We start from the raw sequence: 20,927 nt of genomic DNA, 5'->3' as shown, positions 1-20,927 counted from the left end.
TTTCCTGCCGTAGCCCTTCATCCCCTGAAAATGTACACTTGCGCCAAGTTCATCTCCACCCCCTCCTTGATCAGGAGAACCTCTACACTATTGAGCCGATCACTGTCTGCAGTGGTGGTAAGACGTCCGGAGACACTGACGGATGAGAACCACAGCAGCTTGGCAGTAGTTCCCCGTCCCCTGACCACCTCACTTACTCCTAGCCGCAGCTTCCAAACCAGTGCCATTTCAAGGGACATTGACACAGCAGCCAAGTTCATTGGAGCTGGGGCTGCCACAGTAGGGGTGGCTGGCTCTGGAGCTGGAATTGGGACCGTGTTTGGGAGTCTCATCATTGGTTATGCCAGGAACCCTTCTCTGAAGCAGCAGCTCTTCTCCTATGCCATTCTGGGCTTTGCCCTCTCGGAGGCCATGGGGCTCTTTTGCCTGATGGTGGCCTTTCTCATCCTCTTTGCCATGTGAAGGAGCCGTTTCCACCTCCCATAGCTCTCCCGTGTCTCATCTGCCCTGTATGTTTCTGTTCCTGTACCTCCCCAGGCAACCTGGGGAAAGTGGTTGGCTCAGAGCTTGACAGAAGGAAGACAAATAAATACTGTATTAATAAGAAAAAAACTAAATAAAATAAAAATTTTAAATGGCTTCTCAGGTGGCTCAGTGGTAAAGACCCCACCTGCCAATGCCAGAGACACAAGAGATGCGGGTTTAGTCTCTGTGTCCAGAAGATCCCCTGGAGGAGGAAATGGCAACCCACTCCAATATTCTTGCTGGGAGAAATACATGGACAGAGGACCCTGATAGGGCACATTCCAGGGAGTCATGTAGAGTTGAACACGATTGAGAGACTGAGCACACAAAAATTTAAAAAAACATTCCTAGCTCAAAAAGTGAAATGTTAATCACTGTCTAACTGTGTCTGATTCTTTGCAACTCTGTGGACTGTAACCCACCAGGCTCTTCTGTCCATGGAATTCTCCAGGTAAGAACATTGGAGTGGGTTGCCATGTGCTTCTCCAGATCAAACCGAGGTCTCCTGCATTGCAGGTGGATTCTTTACCATCTGAGCCATCAGGGAAGCCCTTTTAGCTCAAAAGGTCATATAAAAAACAGGCCCCAAATTTGGCCCACAGGGCCACAGTGTACTAAACCCTAGGAGCAACAAATGTAGATAAAATTTCCCTTAGATAAACAGCAATTCTTTTAGAATAAAATAATACCATTCGCAGAAACGTGGGTGGGCCTAGAGATTATCATACTAAGTGAAATAAACTAGAAAAAGACATCTACCATATGATATCACTTACATGTGCAATCTTAAATATGACACAAATGAACTTATCAGTGAAACAGAAAGAGACTCACAGACATAGAGAATAGACTTGTGGTTGCCAAAGGACAGGGAGGATAGGGGAGGGATAGATTGGGAGTTTGAGATTAACAGATGCAAACTATTATATGTAGGATGGATAAACAACAAGGTTCTACTGTGCAGCACAGGCAACCACATTCAATATCCTGTGATAAACCACAATGGGAAAGAATATGAAAAGATATATGAATAATTGAGTCACTGTGCCGTACAGCAGAAATTAACACAACATTATAAATCAACTACAATAATTTTTTAAAAAAGAAATTATTTTATATCTTTAGTTATGCTTATGTTGAGAATGTAAGACCAAAAAAATGTAATGATCTGCTTAATTAGAGCAGGTCTAGATGCTATAGAATCAAAAAAGGGGGAGATAATTCCCATTAACTTGCTTTCATCACTGCTGTTAATATCTATATTGGGGGCATATCCTGTTGTCCTTCATTCTGTGACAGGCTTCCCGAGTGCAGGGATCAACTTTGTAATTCTCCTTCTTGGCACAGTTCATGTAGAAAATACATATGTGGACAATTGTCTTGCTCACTGATGATTTTCCCATCTACTTCTATGCCTTTTCAAAACAGTGTTTGTTGTTTGCTCAAATAACTAAGTAGAAGTTAGAGATTTATTTTGCCTTCAAATATTCCTTTGCATTGCACTTAGGTTAATATTTATTGTTTAAAATGTAGAACAGATGATAACCCAAACAAATGTAAAAAAAATTTACAGTAATATTTTATATTGCTATATATTAAAACCAAAGACTCTCTCCTTTCCCCTTGGGAATATAAACTGGCAAGTATGGAGAGGGAATCTAGATTTATGAAAAGAACTCAGTCTTTTGTAGCACTGAGATGAGCATGTTCCTAGAAAAAGGAGTAATAGAGGGTCTCAGTTAATGAGAGGTACAAAACTTTCCCCTCACGTGATTACACTGTGGCTTGAGACTTTCTTAGAAACGTCACCAATTTCCAGAATGTCAGAGGAAACAATTTCTAATTGAATGGCAAAAAACACCTTCTAGAACCAAATGAAAGCACTGGACCTGTCTTTCCTCAGCTCCACCGTCAGTTTTGGGATAGTTGTGAGTTGACCTACACAAAATGTTCAGAACATTTTGATAAATTAATGTTCTTGGTTTTCTTTCTTATGAAAAAAACTATTCAGGCAAAACGTCTACACAATGGTCTACAGATAGCTTCCTCACTACCTTTTACACCCTTTAAAAGAGAGGAGAACCAGGCATCAGAATTATCTTGGATTTATATAGAAATGAGGATTTAACATGTCACATCCTGCCTTCTTGACAGTTCTTTTGCTTTCATGGTAGTCTAGAGCTCTGATTGTTTATTATGGACTTTTTCATTGTTTTTCAGTGTAGCGCTTTTGCTCTCTCATATCTTTCTCTGTTTCCTGTCTAATTCCTTTATATGCCAGTCTTACATCCTCAGAAAAACTGGTTTTATCTCCTTGAGGGCAACAACTGCACCTTTTAGTTCTCTTCAATTTCTAACTACTGGCGATTATAGTCCAAGACAGAGAGAAAGAGTCTGAAAAATACTTGTTGAAAAGAGTTGAATTAATTTTCCTTTTCAAGGTCTGCAAGATAAAACAACATACCCACCTGGGCTGAGTGAGAGTGTCACTCCCATCCCCTCTTAATTCCCCACTGAAGCAAGGCATACAACCCTGAGCTCACTGTGCAGCCCCAGGCAATGCCTGCTACCCAGGCAAAGACAACTGGCAGCGCACGCGGCTTTACGCAGAGGTCCTGAGGCGTGGCCCATAGTGTTATAAGTACCAGTCCTATTAGTCCAAGCTAGGAAAATTGCTAGAGTTTCAAATTCTTTTGAAACCACAATATCTGAGTATAACCTAAAACAAGCTACTTCTTTTCATTCCAGAATTTCCTATTTGAATGTTACCCTACGTCATATATTTATTCCTCTTTGTTCATATTCTAGTTCCACAAAATTGTTTTCTTTCTAGCATTCGGAAGATAAAATGGGTATTTCCACTTTAATGCCACATTTAGATATGCCTGTCCATATATTCCAAAGATATATTTCCAATTTAGGAAATTAAGCCCAAACATCAACAGTAATATTTCCTATTTAAATATCAACAGCAAATGATTCACTCACATTTTCCTCATTTGCATACCTTCTCTCCCTTATCTACACAACTTCACATTCATTCACTAGAAATATACTTTAATTTTCTTTTTATTCTGAATTCTTATTTTTAGTATTCTTATTTCATTTTTCTCTCTTATTTCATAAAGTATGAGCATAAGTGCCAAAGATAAATAGTATGTGTTCATGTGTGTTGTGTATATAAGTTCACACACATTTTTGTTCTGGTCAATCTACAATTTATAAATGTTGCTATTTCTAAAACATCATTGATCCATCAGTTTTTAGGACTTTGGCCTGCATTTTCACTCAGAAGCAATACTTCACATGATGGCTAGGTCCTAAAAAGACTCAACCTACTGCAGTATGCTGTGGCTGATTTAAATCCAGTAAATTCTGGTTTCATAAATCCAGGAGGCTGAACTCAGAACACCTGGCACCTCAATGGGCAAGCGAGAAATATGAAAGCCAAAATGAAGTAGAGGGATGGAATAACTGAGCAAGCTGCAGACTAGATCCTGAAGAAGGGAGCCAACAGTTCAATCCCTAACAGTCAAAGAAGTAAACAGGAATTCTGGCTCGGCTCAAGTCAGGCAATCCAGGCAGAGGAAGCAATCTGTACAAAGCACGTGATACACAGAAGCACAGATCCTTCATGGACCTGCCAGTGTTTTATACCGCTGAAGCATAAGGCGTGTGGGAGGGAGGGAGGTGGGAATGGAAAGTCTTGTCAGGTGGTCAGGAACAGATCATGGTTCTGTGATCAGCCTTTGCAGGGACACTGTGTTACTCAGAGAGCTGTGGGGCTAAGACAAAACCAAAGCAGAGGCCCAGTTATATGAACTAGACCAGCAGAGTGGGACGTAAGGAGGAGGCATGACTTGCAGGCATATGGCTGCACAACACCAGGCTCCAGGCATTGGCACGGTGAATTCGAATGGGTTGTACCCCCACACTAGTGGGGTGAGGTCCCCATAAACTCTCTGTCCTGGTCAGAACTGACTCAGGAACTGGGAATGGTGGCATACAAAGCCTCAGTTACCCCAGCCTACATGTGCTGACACAGATCACTCTTTACAGCTTGGCCTCCAGATTAAACCACATTTAATCTTCGCACTTAGGACCTAAGAATGTCTCCTCCCTAAACAACACCTGTAAAGGGAATGGAAACGCTCCCTCCCTGAGTCACACTAAGTTACAGGAGCAAGGGCAGAAGCCTGCGGTGCTGCTGGCAGCACTGAGCAGATAATGGAAGGAGGTGAGAGAAGAAACTCAAGGGTCCCAACATTGATGGAGAAAGACTAAGATATCCAAAGCCATAAAGAAGGAAGAGAAGTAGTCCCAGAGTGAAGAGCATTCTCTAAGTGAGAGCCACTGGCATGAACGTCTTCCTCACTGGCAAAAGATGCTTGGAGATACTGACGGTGTCTGCATGTGGATCAGGTGAGTTTGTGATGCTCAAATTCAGATGAGTGGAAGGAGAAAGCTGGGGCTAATATTTTTCTGCTTTTGGTGGATTCTTCTAAATGAGAGATTTTTATAAAGAGATGAAGAAGGAGCTTGTACTTCAAGGCGAGGGAGGCACAGAGAGCACAAGGTGGCCCCAACAGGGATAGATGCTGCTGCCCCTAAAGAGGGGTGTCATCTCTGCAGTGACCCCTAAAGCCAGAAACAGCAAGCCCCTCGAGGGGAGGGACCGGGACTGTTATCCTTCCACTTCAACTGTACACCTAGCACCTAGGCTAGTGCCTGACACACAGTGAATCTCCTACAAATACCTGTTTAAAGAATAACAAGAGTTAGTATTTCTGATGTGCTTTGTAGGTGAGACACTTTCCTAAGTCCTTTCTTTGTATTTGCTAAGGAGGCACTATTATTGTCCTTATTTAGAGAGACAATGTTACTTGTTCTAGGCTGGGGTTCCTCAACTTCAGTGCTATTCACATTTCAAACCAGATGATTCTTTCACGGGAGGCGGGGGTGAGAGGGGAGGGGGCAAGGAGAAGGCTGTTCAGAGCACTGTGTGATGTTTAGCAGTATCTCTGGCCTCCAATAGAAGCCCATCCTGAAGGGTGACAACCCAAAATGTCTCTAGACATTGCCAAATGTGCCATGGGGGACAAAGCTGTCCCTGGTTGAGAACCCCTGTTTAGGATTCTAGCTGATAGATGGTTCTGCCAGGATTTGAACTCAGGTTATCCACAAGAGAACACCCTTAATCTCTCCATCACAGCTGCCCGTCGAGCACACAAGCTAGCATCTAGTGACTGCTTATTAGGAGCCAGATGTCCTGTGGACACTTTCTCAAACCATCTCATCTCATGATCACCATCGCTGTGCATCTGGATGGCTGCCTTGAAACCAAACACTGCAGAAGAATAACCTGAAGTGTTTTTCTTAACAAGTTGATTCACATTCCAGATACTGTTTCAAATATTTCTGGAGGACTAGAACTACATTTTGGTTTTCTGATGGTTTAAGGTCCTGACTTGTCTGTCCTATTTTTGAGAATTTCAGTGTTTCTTACAGAACTAAACAGATTAGATTGTCTACATTAAATCAATTCAGATTGTTATTCAGCATTAAGGACTTATACTGTGCCAGTTTTATTACAGTATCCTAAAATCATCTTAAAGTAGAGGCACAAATCAGTGGGGAATAGTTTCCAAAAGATGTGAGCTCCAAGAGGAAGATGGCCTTTGTGAAACCTCCGCAGGGGGTAGGTAACTTGATTGTAATGCTGTCAATGCTCTTCACAGAAGCCTCCACTCTAAGACAACAGGAGCAAACCTCAACCCACAGAGTTTCTCTCTCTCTCATTTCAAAAATTTATCTAAAAAGTGAAATCCAAAGCATTTAATATCAAATCTTTCTACCTGTCTTTAGTATCCAGAATATGTAGGATGAACTATTGTTTAATAAAGGTAATAAAACCCACTGATAATACAGTACCAGAATTTGGTATCCTGGTACTCCCCAAAGCACAAAGCATGTCTGAAATTATGTCAGTGGAGCACACCTTGAAAGGTCAGTAAGAACATTCACGTCATTGACTATATTGAAAACCCAACAACGACCACTCGTTGGGAAAAACGTTTTTTGTAAGTAATGTCAATATGAATTACACAGGAAATTTACAAATTGTGAGTACCAATCTTTCACAGCACAAATGGACATATATTTTGAATAAGCATTTTTGAATATGCATGTGCACTCTGTAGTGAGTGTATACTGAATGTCTACTGCCATCATTTTTTAGTGTATACTGAATGTCTATGCTATTGCCATCATTTTTTAGCTTAATCAAACTAGTTAACCTCTCTGGGCTTTGGCTCCCATCTATTATTACTATCTACAAGATGGGAATAATAATAATAGTACATGGGGTCATTTTCAGGATTAGTATATATATATACATATATACACACACACATATATATACACACACACACATATATACACATACACATTTACTACTTAGAACAGTGCTTGGCACACAGTAAGTGCCCAATTAATACCACACACACTTTGGTATTCAAAGAATTCAAACTGATGTGTGTAAACTGATATATAAATTGGAATAAATAGATAATCAAGCCTCAATGCCAGATACAGGGACACATCTACAACTCTTCTAGCAGAACTAAAATACTTACACTTTTACTACACTATGCATGACAGAAAAGTCACAGGAAGAATAAAACACTTCTCTAACAGATGTAGATATGAACAGTCATTTCACATGCACATCAACAGCTTTTAGCAGCCACAATTGTAAGTGAGTTCATCAACTAAGTGGGAATATGTTGAACTATGAAATTTTCTTCTGCTGGTCTGAGAGCAGAGCTTCAACATCTGAGAAGGAGGAGGACTTGATGACTGCAAGATGGCAATTTTCAGAGTGTGATGAGAGAATTTAATTTTGTGCATCTCCCACACCTCCCCACACACACTTCAATCTGTGCCACATGAGTGAATTTATATTACATTACTTCCTGTTCTCATCATGATCTTTGTAAAATTTTTCTCTTATTCTTTTCTACCATCTGGGAAGGGTTATTCTGTACCACTGTATTAACTACATTTCTGAAGAATATTTATGTGTCCCTTTGGTAACCTTGGTAACTATGAACAAACATTTTAAAGACAACTAAAGCACTATAGTCATAATTAGAAAAAACAGTCTGTGTTTATTTTTTCATGTTACTTATACATAACGATGGTACTAAAGAAAATGAAAACTGTATTAGAAGAAAACAGAGATGATAAATTATATATAAATGATATGCAACATGTCATAAAAACAGAATTATTTGCAACGATCACCCAGATCAATGCTTTTAAGTGACCATAAGATTTTGCTTTATTAACTTCTGCTTTATTGACTACGCCAAAGCCTTTGACTGTGTGGATCACAACAAACTGTGGGAAATTCTTCAAGAGATGGGAATACCAGACCACCTTACCTGCCTCCTAAGAAATCTGTATGCAGGTCAAGAAGCAATAGTTAGAAACAGACATGGAACAACAGACTCATTTCAAATTGGGAAAGGAGTATGTCAAGGCTGTATATTGTCACCTTGCTTATTTAACTTATATGCAGAATACATCATGCAAAATGCCAGGCTGTATGAAGCACCGGCTCAAATCAAGATTGCTGGGAGAAATATCAATAAGCTCAGATATGCAGACGACACCACCCATATGGCAGAAAGCGAAGAAGAACTAAAAAGCCTCTTGATGAAAGTGAAAGAGGAGAGTTAAAAAGTTGGCTTCAAACTCAACATTCAGAAAACGAAGATTATGGCATCTGGTCCCATCACTTCATGGCAAATAGATGGGGAAACAATGGACAGTGAGAGACTTTTATTTTGGGGGGCTCCAAAATCACTGCAGATGGTGTTTGCAGTCATGAAATTGAAAGACTCTTGCTCCTTGGAAGAAAAGCTATGACCAGCCTAGACAGCATGTTAAAAAGCAGAGACATTACTTTGCCGACAAAGGTTCATCTAGTCAAAGCTATGGTTTTTCCTATAGTCATGTATGAATGTGAGAGTTGGACTATAAAGAAAGCTGAGTGCCAAAAAATTGATGCTTTTGAACTGTTGTGTTGGAGAAGCCTCTTGAGAGTCCCTTGGACTGCAAGGAGCTCCAACCAGTCCATTCTGAAGGAAATCAGTCCTGAATAGTCATTGGAATGACTGATGCTGCAGCTGAAACTCCAATACTTTGACCACCTGATAGGAAGAACTGACTCATTGGAAAAGACCCTGATGCTGGCAAAGATTGAAGGCAGGAAGAGAAGGGGACAACAGAGGTAAGACTGTTGGATGGCATTACTGACTTGATGGACACGAGTTTTATAAGCTCTGGGAGTTGGTGATGGACAGGGAAGCCTGGTATGCTATAGTTCATGGGGTCGCAAACAGAGCCGGACACAACTGAGGGACTGAACTGAACTGAAGATTTCTCTTCATAAATATTGATGAAGAACACGAGTACTAGTATGTAAAGCCAAAAAAATTCTATTTTATCTTAAGTATGATAGCAAGATGTGAATACTGAGTAATATCAAAACATAAATGCTTTCCAAAAGGTGTTTCAGTTCCATCCAGAAATACTAATACAAAATGTGTATTTTCTGGTACTGTATTTTCTGTGTATTTTCTCTACTGATAATAATCTCTTAATATTTCAAAGTTCTTTCCATTCTTGGATGATTTTTCAAACTTCTAACACAACTTAATGAATTTTTCACTTGAAAACTATCATTACTTCAGTGTGCTGTCAGGACTCTGATCACGGTGAAAAGTTTGTTTAACGACTCCACTGAAAAGGACCATACTATTTCTGCTCTTCTTGCCCAGGATGACATGATTTGCCTGACATCTGGGGACACAGATTCGGCTGCCTTCCAGGATTGAACCCCTGGGTCAGGAAGATCCCCTGGAGGAGGAAATAGCAACCCACTCTAGTATCTTTGCCTGGAGAATCCCATGGACAGAGGAGCCTAGCGGGCTACAGTCCATGGGGTCGCAAAGAGTCAGATACAACTGAAGCAACTTTGCACTTACTCAGCACCTGGCAACTGGGCTTGGCTGCACTGCTTAACCCTGGCTTTCTCAGCTCCTCCCATAACAAATGGCATCACTTGCAAGACAGATGCCACAGGTCAGGTTTCCATTCGGATTCTCGGAATTCACCACTGCCTTATTGTCACTACCTTTCCAACTGCATCCCAGCCCACACTCCCATGTGTGTGTCACAGTCTGACCATATTGAAGTACTTGCGTGCCTCCAAGTACACATGCTCTTGAACTCCCTATATCTTTGCAAATGCTGTGTGTCAGCCTAGAATGTCCTTCCTTGCCTTGTCGGTCTGTCATACAAACACCTAAATGCTTTCCGAGTTCCAGCTTAATCAAGCACCCTGCTCCTGAAGATCCCACTAGAGTTGGCACAAGTGCTGATTTATTCCTCAGAATGCCAGTCCACTGACAGCTGTAGAGTTCAGAACCACAAAGCTTAGCAGATTGCAGGGTATTAACTTGATTGATGCTTTTGAACTGTGGTGATGGAGAAGACTCTTGAAAGTCCTTTGAACTACAAGGAGATCAAACCAGTCAATCCTAAAGAAAATCAGTCCTGAATATTCATTGGAAGGACTGATGCTCAGGCTGAAGCTCCAATATTTTGGCCACCTAATGCAAAGAACTGACTCAATGGAAAAGATCCTGATGCTGGGAAAGATTAAGGCAGGAGGAAAAGGGGACGACAGAGGATAAGATGGTTGGATGGCATCACCAACTCAATGGACATAAGTTTGAGAAAGCTCTGGGAGTTGGTGATGGACAGGGAAGCCTAGTGTGCTGCAGTCCACGGGGTCACAAAGAGTCAGACATGACTGAGCAACTGAAAACTACTTGATTCCACATCAGTGTCCTTCACTACACTCTGAACACCTTGCCAACAGTACTCAGGCTTTATCTACCCCAATTTAATCTACTTCCTGACACAATTTAAAACTATATTGATAATTTAAAACTTAATTTTAATTTAAAATTCAACCTCAATAATTGTGAGTGGATTAATAATAATCCTAATTTACCAAGAACTTATGTACCAAGATCATACTCAATAATCTTATGAGGAAATGACAGATGACAAAAATAAGATGTTTTAGTCATCACAGAAGACAGTCTCCTCAGTGATGAATCACCAAATGAAGAAATGAATGGCTAAATGAATTAAAAAAATCTTTCAAACAAACTGGAATTTGGGGGCCAGTGACCAGTCACCACCCACTAACTCTTTCATTTCCACTACTTCCACTCAAGTTCAAGCTCCTGATACCCCAATTCTAGACTACTGCAGTATTCTTCTAATCTCCCTGCATCTAATCTTTGCCTCTTTAAATACATTCTACAAAACAGTTTATTAATTGTATGTGCATGGATGAATTCTTAAGAGTCCATAAGTTACCTGTAAGAATTGTATCATTTTGTGACTTGTTTTGATACAAAAATTTAACGTTAGTATTAATACACTCTTGCACATCTGGAAAGCCACCTTCTTGAGCACTCTCATCAAATTTCAGTGACTGCCTTAATATTTTTGTTTTTAACTACATTGACCCCAACAGTACTATTATAATTGACAGAGACAAATATAAAATGATACAGGTAAATAACACACACACATGATTGCTTTCAGGTCAAGAGATGATCAAATTACAATACTGGATAAATACCAAGAAAGGTTTTGCAGTATTCACAGCAAAGTGATGAGACAGTTGAGGGCTTAAAAGAACCTGCATCATAGCAGTCACTGCCGCATTTATGTTGTAAACAATTTAAGCTTTTCAGTAAAACATCACCTATCGTGTGAAACTAATGTTGTTAATTTGAATTTATAGCTTTGTTTGCATTTAAATTTTAAATATGTTTTGATTAAAACTAGTATATGCACTATTAGCACAAAGAATTTATACTTTATTTTATATTTACATAAATTTAAGGAACAATATAATACAAATAATTTACATACATAATGGGAGTCAGAAAGAATTTTTTTCCTTTGGAAAAGGTTTATATAATACACATGGTTGAGGAATACTGACTAAATCATCCTAGTCATTGTATATAGTGAGCTTTTTTAAGTAATGAATGTCTCTTCCACACCCAAAAGTTAAAATCCAAACTGGCCCACATTAGGTTCAAAATGCATACCTATTGTTTTGATGTTGAAATTTATTTTCCTAAACAAGGCTCTTTATCTTCCTTTCTAAATGGCATAATATATATTGTATCTGCTCTTAACCATAACTAAGCAATGAGTCATAAAGGTTACTTGACCAACATAAATTTCAACCACTTTTTTATAGATCTCTAAAATTGTATTATGAATAAGTTAAAGGTGCTACAGTAACTGCAGCAATTCATTTTCCTTCCTTTCTGCCAAGGCAGGAATAGGTCAAATACATGGAAAAGATATCTTTTAAAATGCTAAAAATGTCTTTCTAAGGCAGTTGTTTGTGTCTGAATTTGAGGAGATAACAAGTAGTTTTGCAAAACACTAAGAGCAGGCAGACCCCTAGGCTTGATTTTTCTTTTTTCCTGAAAGCAGTGTTTTGTTGGTGGCATAACTACCTATTGGGAGAAAATCATAATAATTTTATTAAAATTCAACAGTTTAAAACAAATACACCAGTGGACACCTGTACACTGGACAATGCCTCAGAAATCTATTAGCAAAAAGTATAATGGATAGAAGAAAGCAGAAATAGGCAGGCTTTGTGGTATGATATTTCAAAATGATTGCAATCTCTGTGATTGCCAGGAGTAACCAAACTTCTTTAAGTGCACCCCGTGGTCTTTCCACATCTTTACTTCTATATCATGAACCTTGCCTCAATTTTCTATAGATTGAATCCTTTAAAAATAGATATCATCAAGAATCTGACTGGTAATACAGTTTCCAAAAGGATAGTGCATGCTTCTTGTCTCAGCCACAATGCAGAAATGGCTATCAGACTTAACCACTTCTATGTAAAACTATAATTAATATTAGATAAAAACGGAGAAAGCAACTATTTTTGGTCACTGGACAACAGATACCACGATACTGTGATCCTTGCAAGAAGGTAACCTTGGCTTTATGCTTAAATGTACCCTCCTAGCTGAGGCACAAACAGAGAGAAACAAATGGCCTCAAAGACACAGCCACAGTTTTCACCATACAGCGGTAGAAAATAGATGTGCATGCAGGGGAAGAGCTCCAGGAATCTGCATATGGTTCCCAAGAATCAACTTGGGCCAGTTACTAAGCTGTGCACACACTGAGCCAGACTGTAAGAGATCAGCAGAGACCAGCTCCAGCGGAGTAGGAGCCAGATAGAGTACAGAGGTCATACACAAGCCTGGGATTATGACCATCCAGAGTGAAACTCCAAGAGAATACAAGCCAGAAAGGTCATGCCTTGTAAGTGGAACCACTCTAGTTATAAAGTAATGGCCACTCTAGAGCCATCTTAACAAATCTTAAAACTAAACCTTAACAGAAAAATGATAATCCTCCAGTATCTGCCTGATAAAAAAAAAAAACCAAAAACTCAGTACTCTTTAAAAGAAAGTGCAAAAAGTCTGCAATAGTCAAAACAATTCTGAAAAAGATGAGGGGAGCGAAGAAAGAAAATGGAAGGCTTACACTACCAGATTTCAACACTTACCATTAAATGCAGAGTAATCAGGACAGTGTGATACAAGAATAGCTTAGAGAGTCTAGAAAAAGAGGTCTGTTCAATAAAATTTGACAAAAGCAAAGAGGAGGGGAGTGAAGAAAGAAAATGGAAGGCTTACACTACCAGATTTCAACACTTACCATTAAATGCAGAGTAATCAGGACAGTGTGATACAAGAATAGCTCAGAGAGTCTAGAAAAAGAGGTCTGTTCAATACATTTTGACAAAAGCAAATTTGACAAAGAAATTCAAAGTGCAAAAGATAATGTTTTCAATAAATCATGCTGAAAAAATTTGATGTCCATATGTAAAAGAAAATAATCCTTGAATTCCTTCTCATGCTATAAAAACAAAAAGAAATTCAAAAGGCATGATAGACCTCAATGTAAAATTAAAAAGTACAAAACTTCTGGTAGAAAACACAAGAGGATATCTTTTTAGAACTTGAGTTACAAAGATTTATTATACAGAGCACAGAAAGCATCAGCAATTAAAAAAAAAAAAAACCAGATAAGCTGGATTTCATCAAAGTGAAAAACTTCTGTTTAACAAAAGATTTCATTAAGAAAATAAATAGACAAGTCTATTATCTTGAATAGTGTCTCCCCATGACTTGTTCACTAGAACTTCAGAGTCCTTATTGGACTTAGTTAAGATCAGATCATACCTTAAGATTTAGGAAGAGTCTAAATCCAAGGACTGGTATTTTTATAAAAAGGCCATGTAACTCATGGAGACACAGAAACACAGACACACAGAGAAAGAAGCAGGCAGCGTGAAGACAGATGTAGCAACTGGAATACTGCAGGTACTAGCCAAAGAATAGCAAGGATTGCTGAAGGCTACCAGAAAGTAGGAAGAGGCAAAAAAGGATTCTTCAGAGGAAGTTTTGCTAAAATCATAATTTCAGATTTCTGGCCTACATAAATCTGAGAGGATAAATGTCTACTGTTTTAAGCCCCAAAGTGTATGGTAATTTGTTACAGCTACCTTAGGAAATCAAAACATGCTCATCAAAAGATTTCATTAGAAAAATGGTACTGAAGAACTTATTTACAGGGCAGCAATGGAGAAACAGACATAGAGAAAAGACTTACGGACATGAGGAGAGGGAAGGAGAGGGTGAGATGTATGGAAAGAGTAACATGGAAACTTACATTACCATATGTAAAATACATAGCCAACGGGAATTTGCTGTATGGCTCAGGCAACTCAAACAGGGGCTCTGTATCAACCTAGAGGGGTGGGGTGGGGAGGGAGATGAGAGGGAGTTTCAAAGTGAAAGTGAAGTCACTCAGTGAAGTCGACTCTTTGCGACCCCATGGACCAGGCTCCTCAGTCCACGAAATTTTCCAGGCAAAAGTACTGGAGTGGGTTGCTATTTTCTTCTCCAGGGGATCTTCCCAACCCAGGGATCGAACCTGGGTCTCCCGCATTGCGGGCAGACGCTTTACCATCTGAGCCACCAGGGAAGCCCAAAAGGGAAAGGATATATGCGTACCTATGGCTGATTCATGTTGAGTTTTGACAGAAAACAGCAAAATTCTGGAATGCAATTACCCTTCAATACAAAATAAATAAATTTTTTAAAAATGAAAAAAAAACGGCTGAGCTAGAGATGATAGAAATGACTCTATACATATAGATATATACATATACACATATATATATACATACATATATACTATAAAATTAAGTAAAAGAACTGAACAGAAACTTCATTAAAGATATATGAATGAGCAATAAGCACATGAAAAGGTACTTAGCATTATTCATCTTTAGGGAATGTAAATTAAAGCCAGAGATACCACTATATACTCATTAACACCCTTACAGCACCAAATGTAAGAGAAATCATGGAGCAACTGGGATGCTCAGACATTGCTGGAGGGAATACAAAATGATACAAGTGCTAGGAAAACAGTTGAATAGTTTCTTAATAAGTTAAACATATACCAGCCTTGTGAGCCAGCAATTCCACTCCTTCAATTTACCAACAAAAATGGAAGTGCATATACAAAAAAGACTTGAACAGGAATTTTCACAGCAGCTTTAATAATAGCTAAAAATGAAACAAACCAGATATCTACCAACAAAAGAATGTAAAAACAAGTTGTGATATACGTATACAATGACAATTTTAAAAGACAAATTTCAGATGTACTACATGAATGAATCTCTTAAACATTATGCCGAAAAAAAAGAATCTAGACACAGAAAAGAGAACAAAAAAAACTGAGCAATGGTTATGGAGATCAGAGTTTCCTCAAAAGTGGAGGTGGCAGAGGGGAGTGGCAAGGATCAGCTGGAAAGAGGGACTATGCTGCTTGAATTTGTTTTACATGAGAAATGCTGGAGTTCCTAGAGGCATGAAATATGAGATAAATAGATACACACATTTATCAGACTCACTGAGCCATACACCTAGTGTCTGTGCATTTCACCATATATAAATTAGAATCTGAAAAATACTTTTAAAGAAGAGCATGCTGCTGCTGCTAAGTCGCTTCAGTCGTGTCCGACTCTGTGCAACCCCATAGATGGCAGCCCACCAGGCTCCCCCATCCCTGGGATTCTCCAGGTAAGAACACTGGAGTGGGTTGCCATTTCCTTCTCCAATGCATGAAAGTGAAAAGTGAAAGTGAAGTCACTCAGTCATGTCCGACCCTCAGCGACCCCATGGACTGCAGCCCACCAGGCTCCTCCGTCCATGGGATGTTCCAGGCAAGAGTACTGGAGTGGGGTGTCATTGCCTTCTCCAAAGTCTATTCAGTTTTAAAATTCAGTCTATAACAAATAAATCATGACTGTAGTAAGAAGTATTCGATTCTGAGGACCTGGTCACAGTAAACTTCTATTTTCTATTTCTCATATTATTAAAGAATAATACCTTAGAGAGTATTCATCAGTGTGTACATGTGATATAAAAGGAAACTATCTCTTAAATTACAATTGGTACCCATTCTCTTATTTTAATTCTGGGAAGCCATACACTGGCAGATAATTCCAACCTGTCCCTTGCTAAATATTTTGGACATACTGTTTTGTTTTTTGGATGTACCCTCTTAATCAACTGTATTTACCACTCAAAAATGTGAATAATGAGAGTTCTAAAGTTCCACTAAATTTCCTAAATAGAAGGTGAGTCTCCTTTTCTATACAAACTAGAAAACTTCAAAGTATTTGATCACTTCTAACTTGAGAAAATGAGATTAAATAATACAGACTCCAAACTATACTCAAAAAAGCCAACTGTCCTATTGTTTATGTATAAAACAAAAGACCTTTCCATCCAAAATGAGTGGTAAAGGGATTAAGATGATTAATTGAGTAAAAAGTCTTTCTTAATCACATGTTGCCATTTCTGACCTAAAGTCCATCAAGAGGAATATGACGGTGACAGGAATGAGGGACAGTATTTAGAGCTCTGCTGCTCTGTACAGTGCAGCATACAGAGCAGTCTACACCGTGGCCTGCGGTAGGTGTATCAGTGCACTAGCCATGCAAGGCTATTAAATGTAAGCTACCAAATTTAAATAAAAATTTAAAGCTCAGTTCCTCATTCACGATAGACACATTTCAAGTGTGCAGTACCATGCTTGGTTACCATATTGGACTAATGGCTACCATACTGAACTAATGACTACCCTTTTGGACTAATGGCTACCATGTTGGACAATTCCACACATCACACGTTTTTATTGGACACTTACAATTTAGAAAGCAAGCTGGGGGCAAGAAACGGTCCTTAAGGTAAAAGATGCATTTTTAATGCAATGGAAACTTGCTATTCTGAAGCAAAGGAAATGACCCAACACTAATTAAGATTTGGAACCTTGTGAACCAGAGATTTTTCATGAAGTGAAGTGAAAGTCACTCAATCGTGTCCAACTCTTTGTGACCCCATGGACTAAACAGTCCATGGAATTCTCCAGGCCAGAATACTGAAGTGGGTAGCCATTCCCTTCTCCAGAGGATCTTCCCAACTCAGGGATCAAACTCAGGTCTCCAACATTGAAGGTGGATTCTTTACCATCTGAGCCACCAGGGAAGCCCTTTTCATAAAGACACACACAAAAAACACACATAGTCCTAAAGCAAAAACTAAAGGTCAATCAGCCTTATTATTTTTTTTACTCTATGTTCACATGAGAGTCATCCCAAAGATCTTTTAACAGCAAATTCAATTTGCCTCCATTTCCAAGGAATATCTTTGAGCCAAGTGGTACTTTTTCTTTCTCTGCTTATTCTCCATTTATGTCAAGGATTTAATCCTGAAGGCACTTAAAATTCAAGACTTTATATTAGAAAATGACTTGAGCTCCATGGTAAGGCAGTGCTGATTCTGGACTTATAAAAATGTTAATATAATAAAAATGGATTTGGAACATTTTTACCAAGAGAACTAATAACCATACTGACTAACGATTGGAGTGGATCCACTGAAGTTACTGACTTGGCCATGTACATGGTTTAAGGCCATTTAAAAGACAACTTATAGGCCAGATGTCTGCAAAAGTGCTTTCACAGCATCTGTAGTTCATTATGCTACTATATACTTAGAGATTATTGACCCCAAAAGACCACAAACGTTCTTTTGGAGCCATCACGGTTAATGATACATTTATCTTAAGGGAAAATTCTAGCACTGCCAGGCAGTCTATGGGGTCAGCATCAACATGGACATTCTGCTTTTATGAAGATGTTTGATGCCACAGATGGGGATTCTTCTCCCCTTCTTTAGAGTGGCAGGGATCACCTGGAAAGAAGTACTATGATGCACAAATTTGCTTTGAGTTTCTAACCACGTCAAACCCCGCTAAGAGAGTCCTCACTTTATGGATCACTAGCAATATTGATCAGCAGAGCTCCTCTGGAACATTTTCATTTATCATGGTGGTATTGCTCCTGTTGCAATCTATCGTATTTTAAAGTTGCCACAACAGCAGAGCAGCCTGGGTTCCAAGTTAAAAAATATATAATTTTTCTTCCATACTCTCCCCTTTCAGACAACGGATCAAAGTGTTATGACATTTTATTGTAAGCAATGGAACCCATTTAAGATGAGCAATGCAAAATAAATCCTAAAAAACATTTTTTTCTGTTTTTTCTCAGACCAATAATTTTTAAATTTTCTAAATGATCTTTCCATTTCCATTTGAAATCTGCATTTATGATATATACAGGTATTACTTTGAATTTTTCAGTTACACCACTTTCCAGAATTAAAAACAATCCATCTATCACCCATGGCATTCTGACATCTCACAAACAATAATATTCTAAAGCCAGTATCAGCCAAGGGTCTCTGGAAGGTGACTTTTTAATCTCAGAACGACTTGTGGTGACATAGAGATAGCAGCTGACTATCAGGTGAAGTTTTCTCCCATGCTACATAATGCATGATACCAGAACTCTCTATGATTCTAACAGTTCCAGGGCTGAAAAGCCAGGACAGAAAAAGAACCACAGGAATAGCTAGAGACTCAGCCATACAATCACCATTATTACTATTGTCAGGGTAGTGACTGACCCCATGCCATGGTACAGCAAGGATGCAATCAGCCTTAAGAATGGCATATGTAAATCATCATTCCTATGAAGTAAGCACATTGGATTATTCTCTTATTATATGTATTTTACTTCTATTAATTCTCTCTTCCATACTAAGATGCATGTTTCTTAAGCACTGTAATCATACCCCTTATTGCTATTTACTGTTTAAGTCCACTGAGATTAACACAGTAGATTTAACACTGTGGACTTATTTCTATTTCTTATGAGTAACAGGGAGAATATTTTATAAATTATTAATGCACTTTTCTGAATGCATTCACCTCAGCTAGCCTAAGTATCCTTCTGCCTAGGAGGAAGATTTTGGCTCAGTACAGAAGGAGTGCAAAGAAAAAAAGCCTAAGTAATATTCAATTTCTGTAAGTCAAAAATAGGATTTTGCATTGACTACAGTCTTGCAAACCTGCTACTATCTCCAGAGAGGATTTTATAAATTTCTCAAGTCATTCCTTGTATATAACAAGAACCAAGCTCTTAGAGATCTCTGATATTCCCTGATAGCACCTGATAGAGATCTCCACCAGGGTAAACTTAGCAGTGCATTGTGCCAAGCAGGGGGGATGTCTTGGGATTCATCTTTCCCAAGATCTGGATTTGGACCTTGCCAGAGAACAGATCAGAGAAACAGTCAGGTTGCTTTAACAGAGAGTGATGCAAAGCAGCCAGATAGCCAGACTATGTTCATGTGGCAGTCACAGCCAGACCTCATGAGGCTCTTCTATAGCATCAGCAGGACCAAGATAAGACAGTCATCCAGGTGACTCCACTGGCTCTGATGGAGTGCACAAGTACAAAGGCCAGTGTACAGGTAATAGCAGACATAGACTTGAGCCACAGTTGCCAGCCAAGTAGCAACAGGTGGGCCTGGGACATCACCCTGGAGAGCAGCAGAGGGATGGACATCAACACACACACACGCACGCACGCATGCAGATAGAGGAATCAGACAACAAGCCTCCCAAAGATTTCAAGTCTTTCCTTTGGGTATGAAGTCACCAAAGCCATATCTCTCTCGTTATGAACCATCATCACTGTAGAAAAAGGCAAAAGGGCCAGAATATCTGAGAAACTAGATTTTTTTCTTTTAATCTACTCCTCCTCACCTGAAAAGAGCTCATGCTTTAAGCAGTGGTCATAGGACAAAAATCATTTAATAAAACTCTATTTCAGTAGTTCTTTAAGGCAGGGATTACAAACTCCCCCAGCTGGCCAATCCATCTCCAGGCATGTAAATTTGAATTTGAATAGCTTTAAGTGAAACTTGAACTTTCCATTTAGCTATTAACCTCAGTACTCCTTATAATCTCATAAACGGTTCTGTGAGCTTATTTATCTTACTTGCCCTGACCACGTAAGCAACAGTTTTGCTACGGTAGCTTTAAAATTTTAAGGTGGTATAGATATGTTTCTTTCTGCTGAATTTACATGTTGGGAAGAAGGAATTCACAAATTAAGAGGTTTTTAAAATTAAATGAACATCAGATTTCTTAGACAAGACACAAAATGCCCCAACCATAAAAGAAAAAAAATGATAAATTTAACTTCAACTTCATTAAAAGTAAATGTCCCTACTCATTAAAAGACTCTATTAAGAAAATGAACAAACAACCATAAATTGGAAGAAAACACTTACAAGGTATATATCTGATATAGGACTGGTATCTACAATATACAAAGAAATTCTACAAGAACCAACAATAAAAAGATAAACAACCTATTTTTAATTGGACAGAACAACTGAACAGATATTTCACAAAAATAAATCATATATTGTGCTATACCAGAAAAATGAAAACTGAATCCAAAATAAGATATTTTTCATACCCACAAAAACTGACTAAAAAAAGACTACAAAAACAAATGTAAGATAAGGTAAGGATGTGGAGCATTTCTGTGTGACCACAGGGATACAAAACAGTACAACCATTTTGAAGAACTGATTGGCAGTTTCTTAAAAAGTTAAATATACATCCACACAGCAACTTTCACCTAACCTCTCACTTGGTATTTACCCAAGAGAAATAAAGCATATGTCCAAAAGAGATTTGTACAAGAAATTTTATGCAGCCTTACTCACATAACCAGTATTTTTCTTACTAGAAAAATACCA

General features: G+C 38.7%; 2 protein-coding genes across 3 annotated transcripts in view; one reads left to right on the top strand and one right to left on the bottom strand.

Annotated features, from left to right (window-relative positions):
- NELL2 (NEL-like 2 (chicken)) overlaps positions 1–20,927 on the bottom strand; it is a 389,871-nt gene that overhangs the window by 348,158 nt on the left and 20,786 nt on the right. The gene's annotated exons all lie outside the window — the stretch shown is intronic.
- LOC104983594 (ATP synthase F(0) complex subunit C2, mitochondrial) lies at positions 7–622 on the top strand. The gene has a single exon (XM_010833120.1). It carries the CDS (start codon positions 31–33, stop codon positions 460–462), a length of 432 nt encoding a protein of 143 aa, XP_010831422.1. The 5' UTR covers positions 7–30; the 3' UTR covers positions 463–622.

This window comes from Bison bison, unplaced genomic scaffold (assembly GCF_000754665.1).
Source record: "Bison bison bison isolate TAMUID 2011002044 unplaced genomic scaffold, Bison_UMD1.0 scf7180017862984, whole genome shotgun sequence".
Lineage (NCBI taxonomy): Eukaryota > Metazoa > Chordata > Mammalia > Artiodactyla > Bovidae > Bison > Bison bison.
The sequence above is the reverse complement of the archived record's forward strand: the minus strand, read 5'-3'. Positions and strand labels throughout refer to the sequence as shown.

What these genes read in the sequence shown, in the direction of transcription:
- LOC104983594 (XM_010833120.1), top strand. Translation starts at nt 31, where the DNA reads ATGTACACTTGCGCCAAGTTCATCTCCACCCCCTCCTTGATCAGGAGA.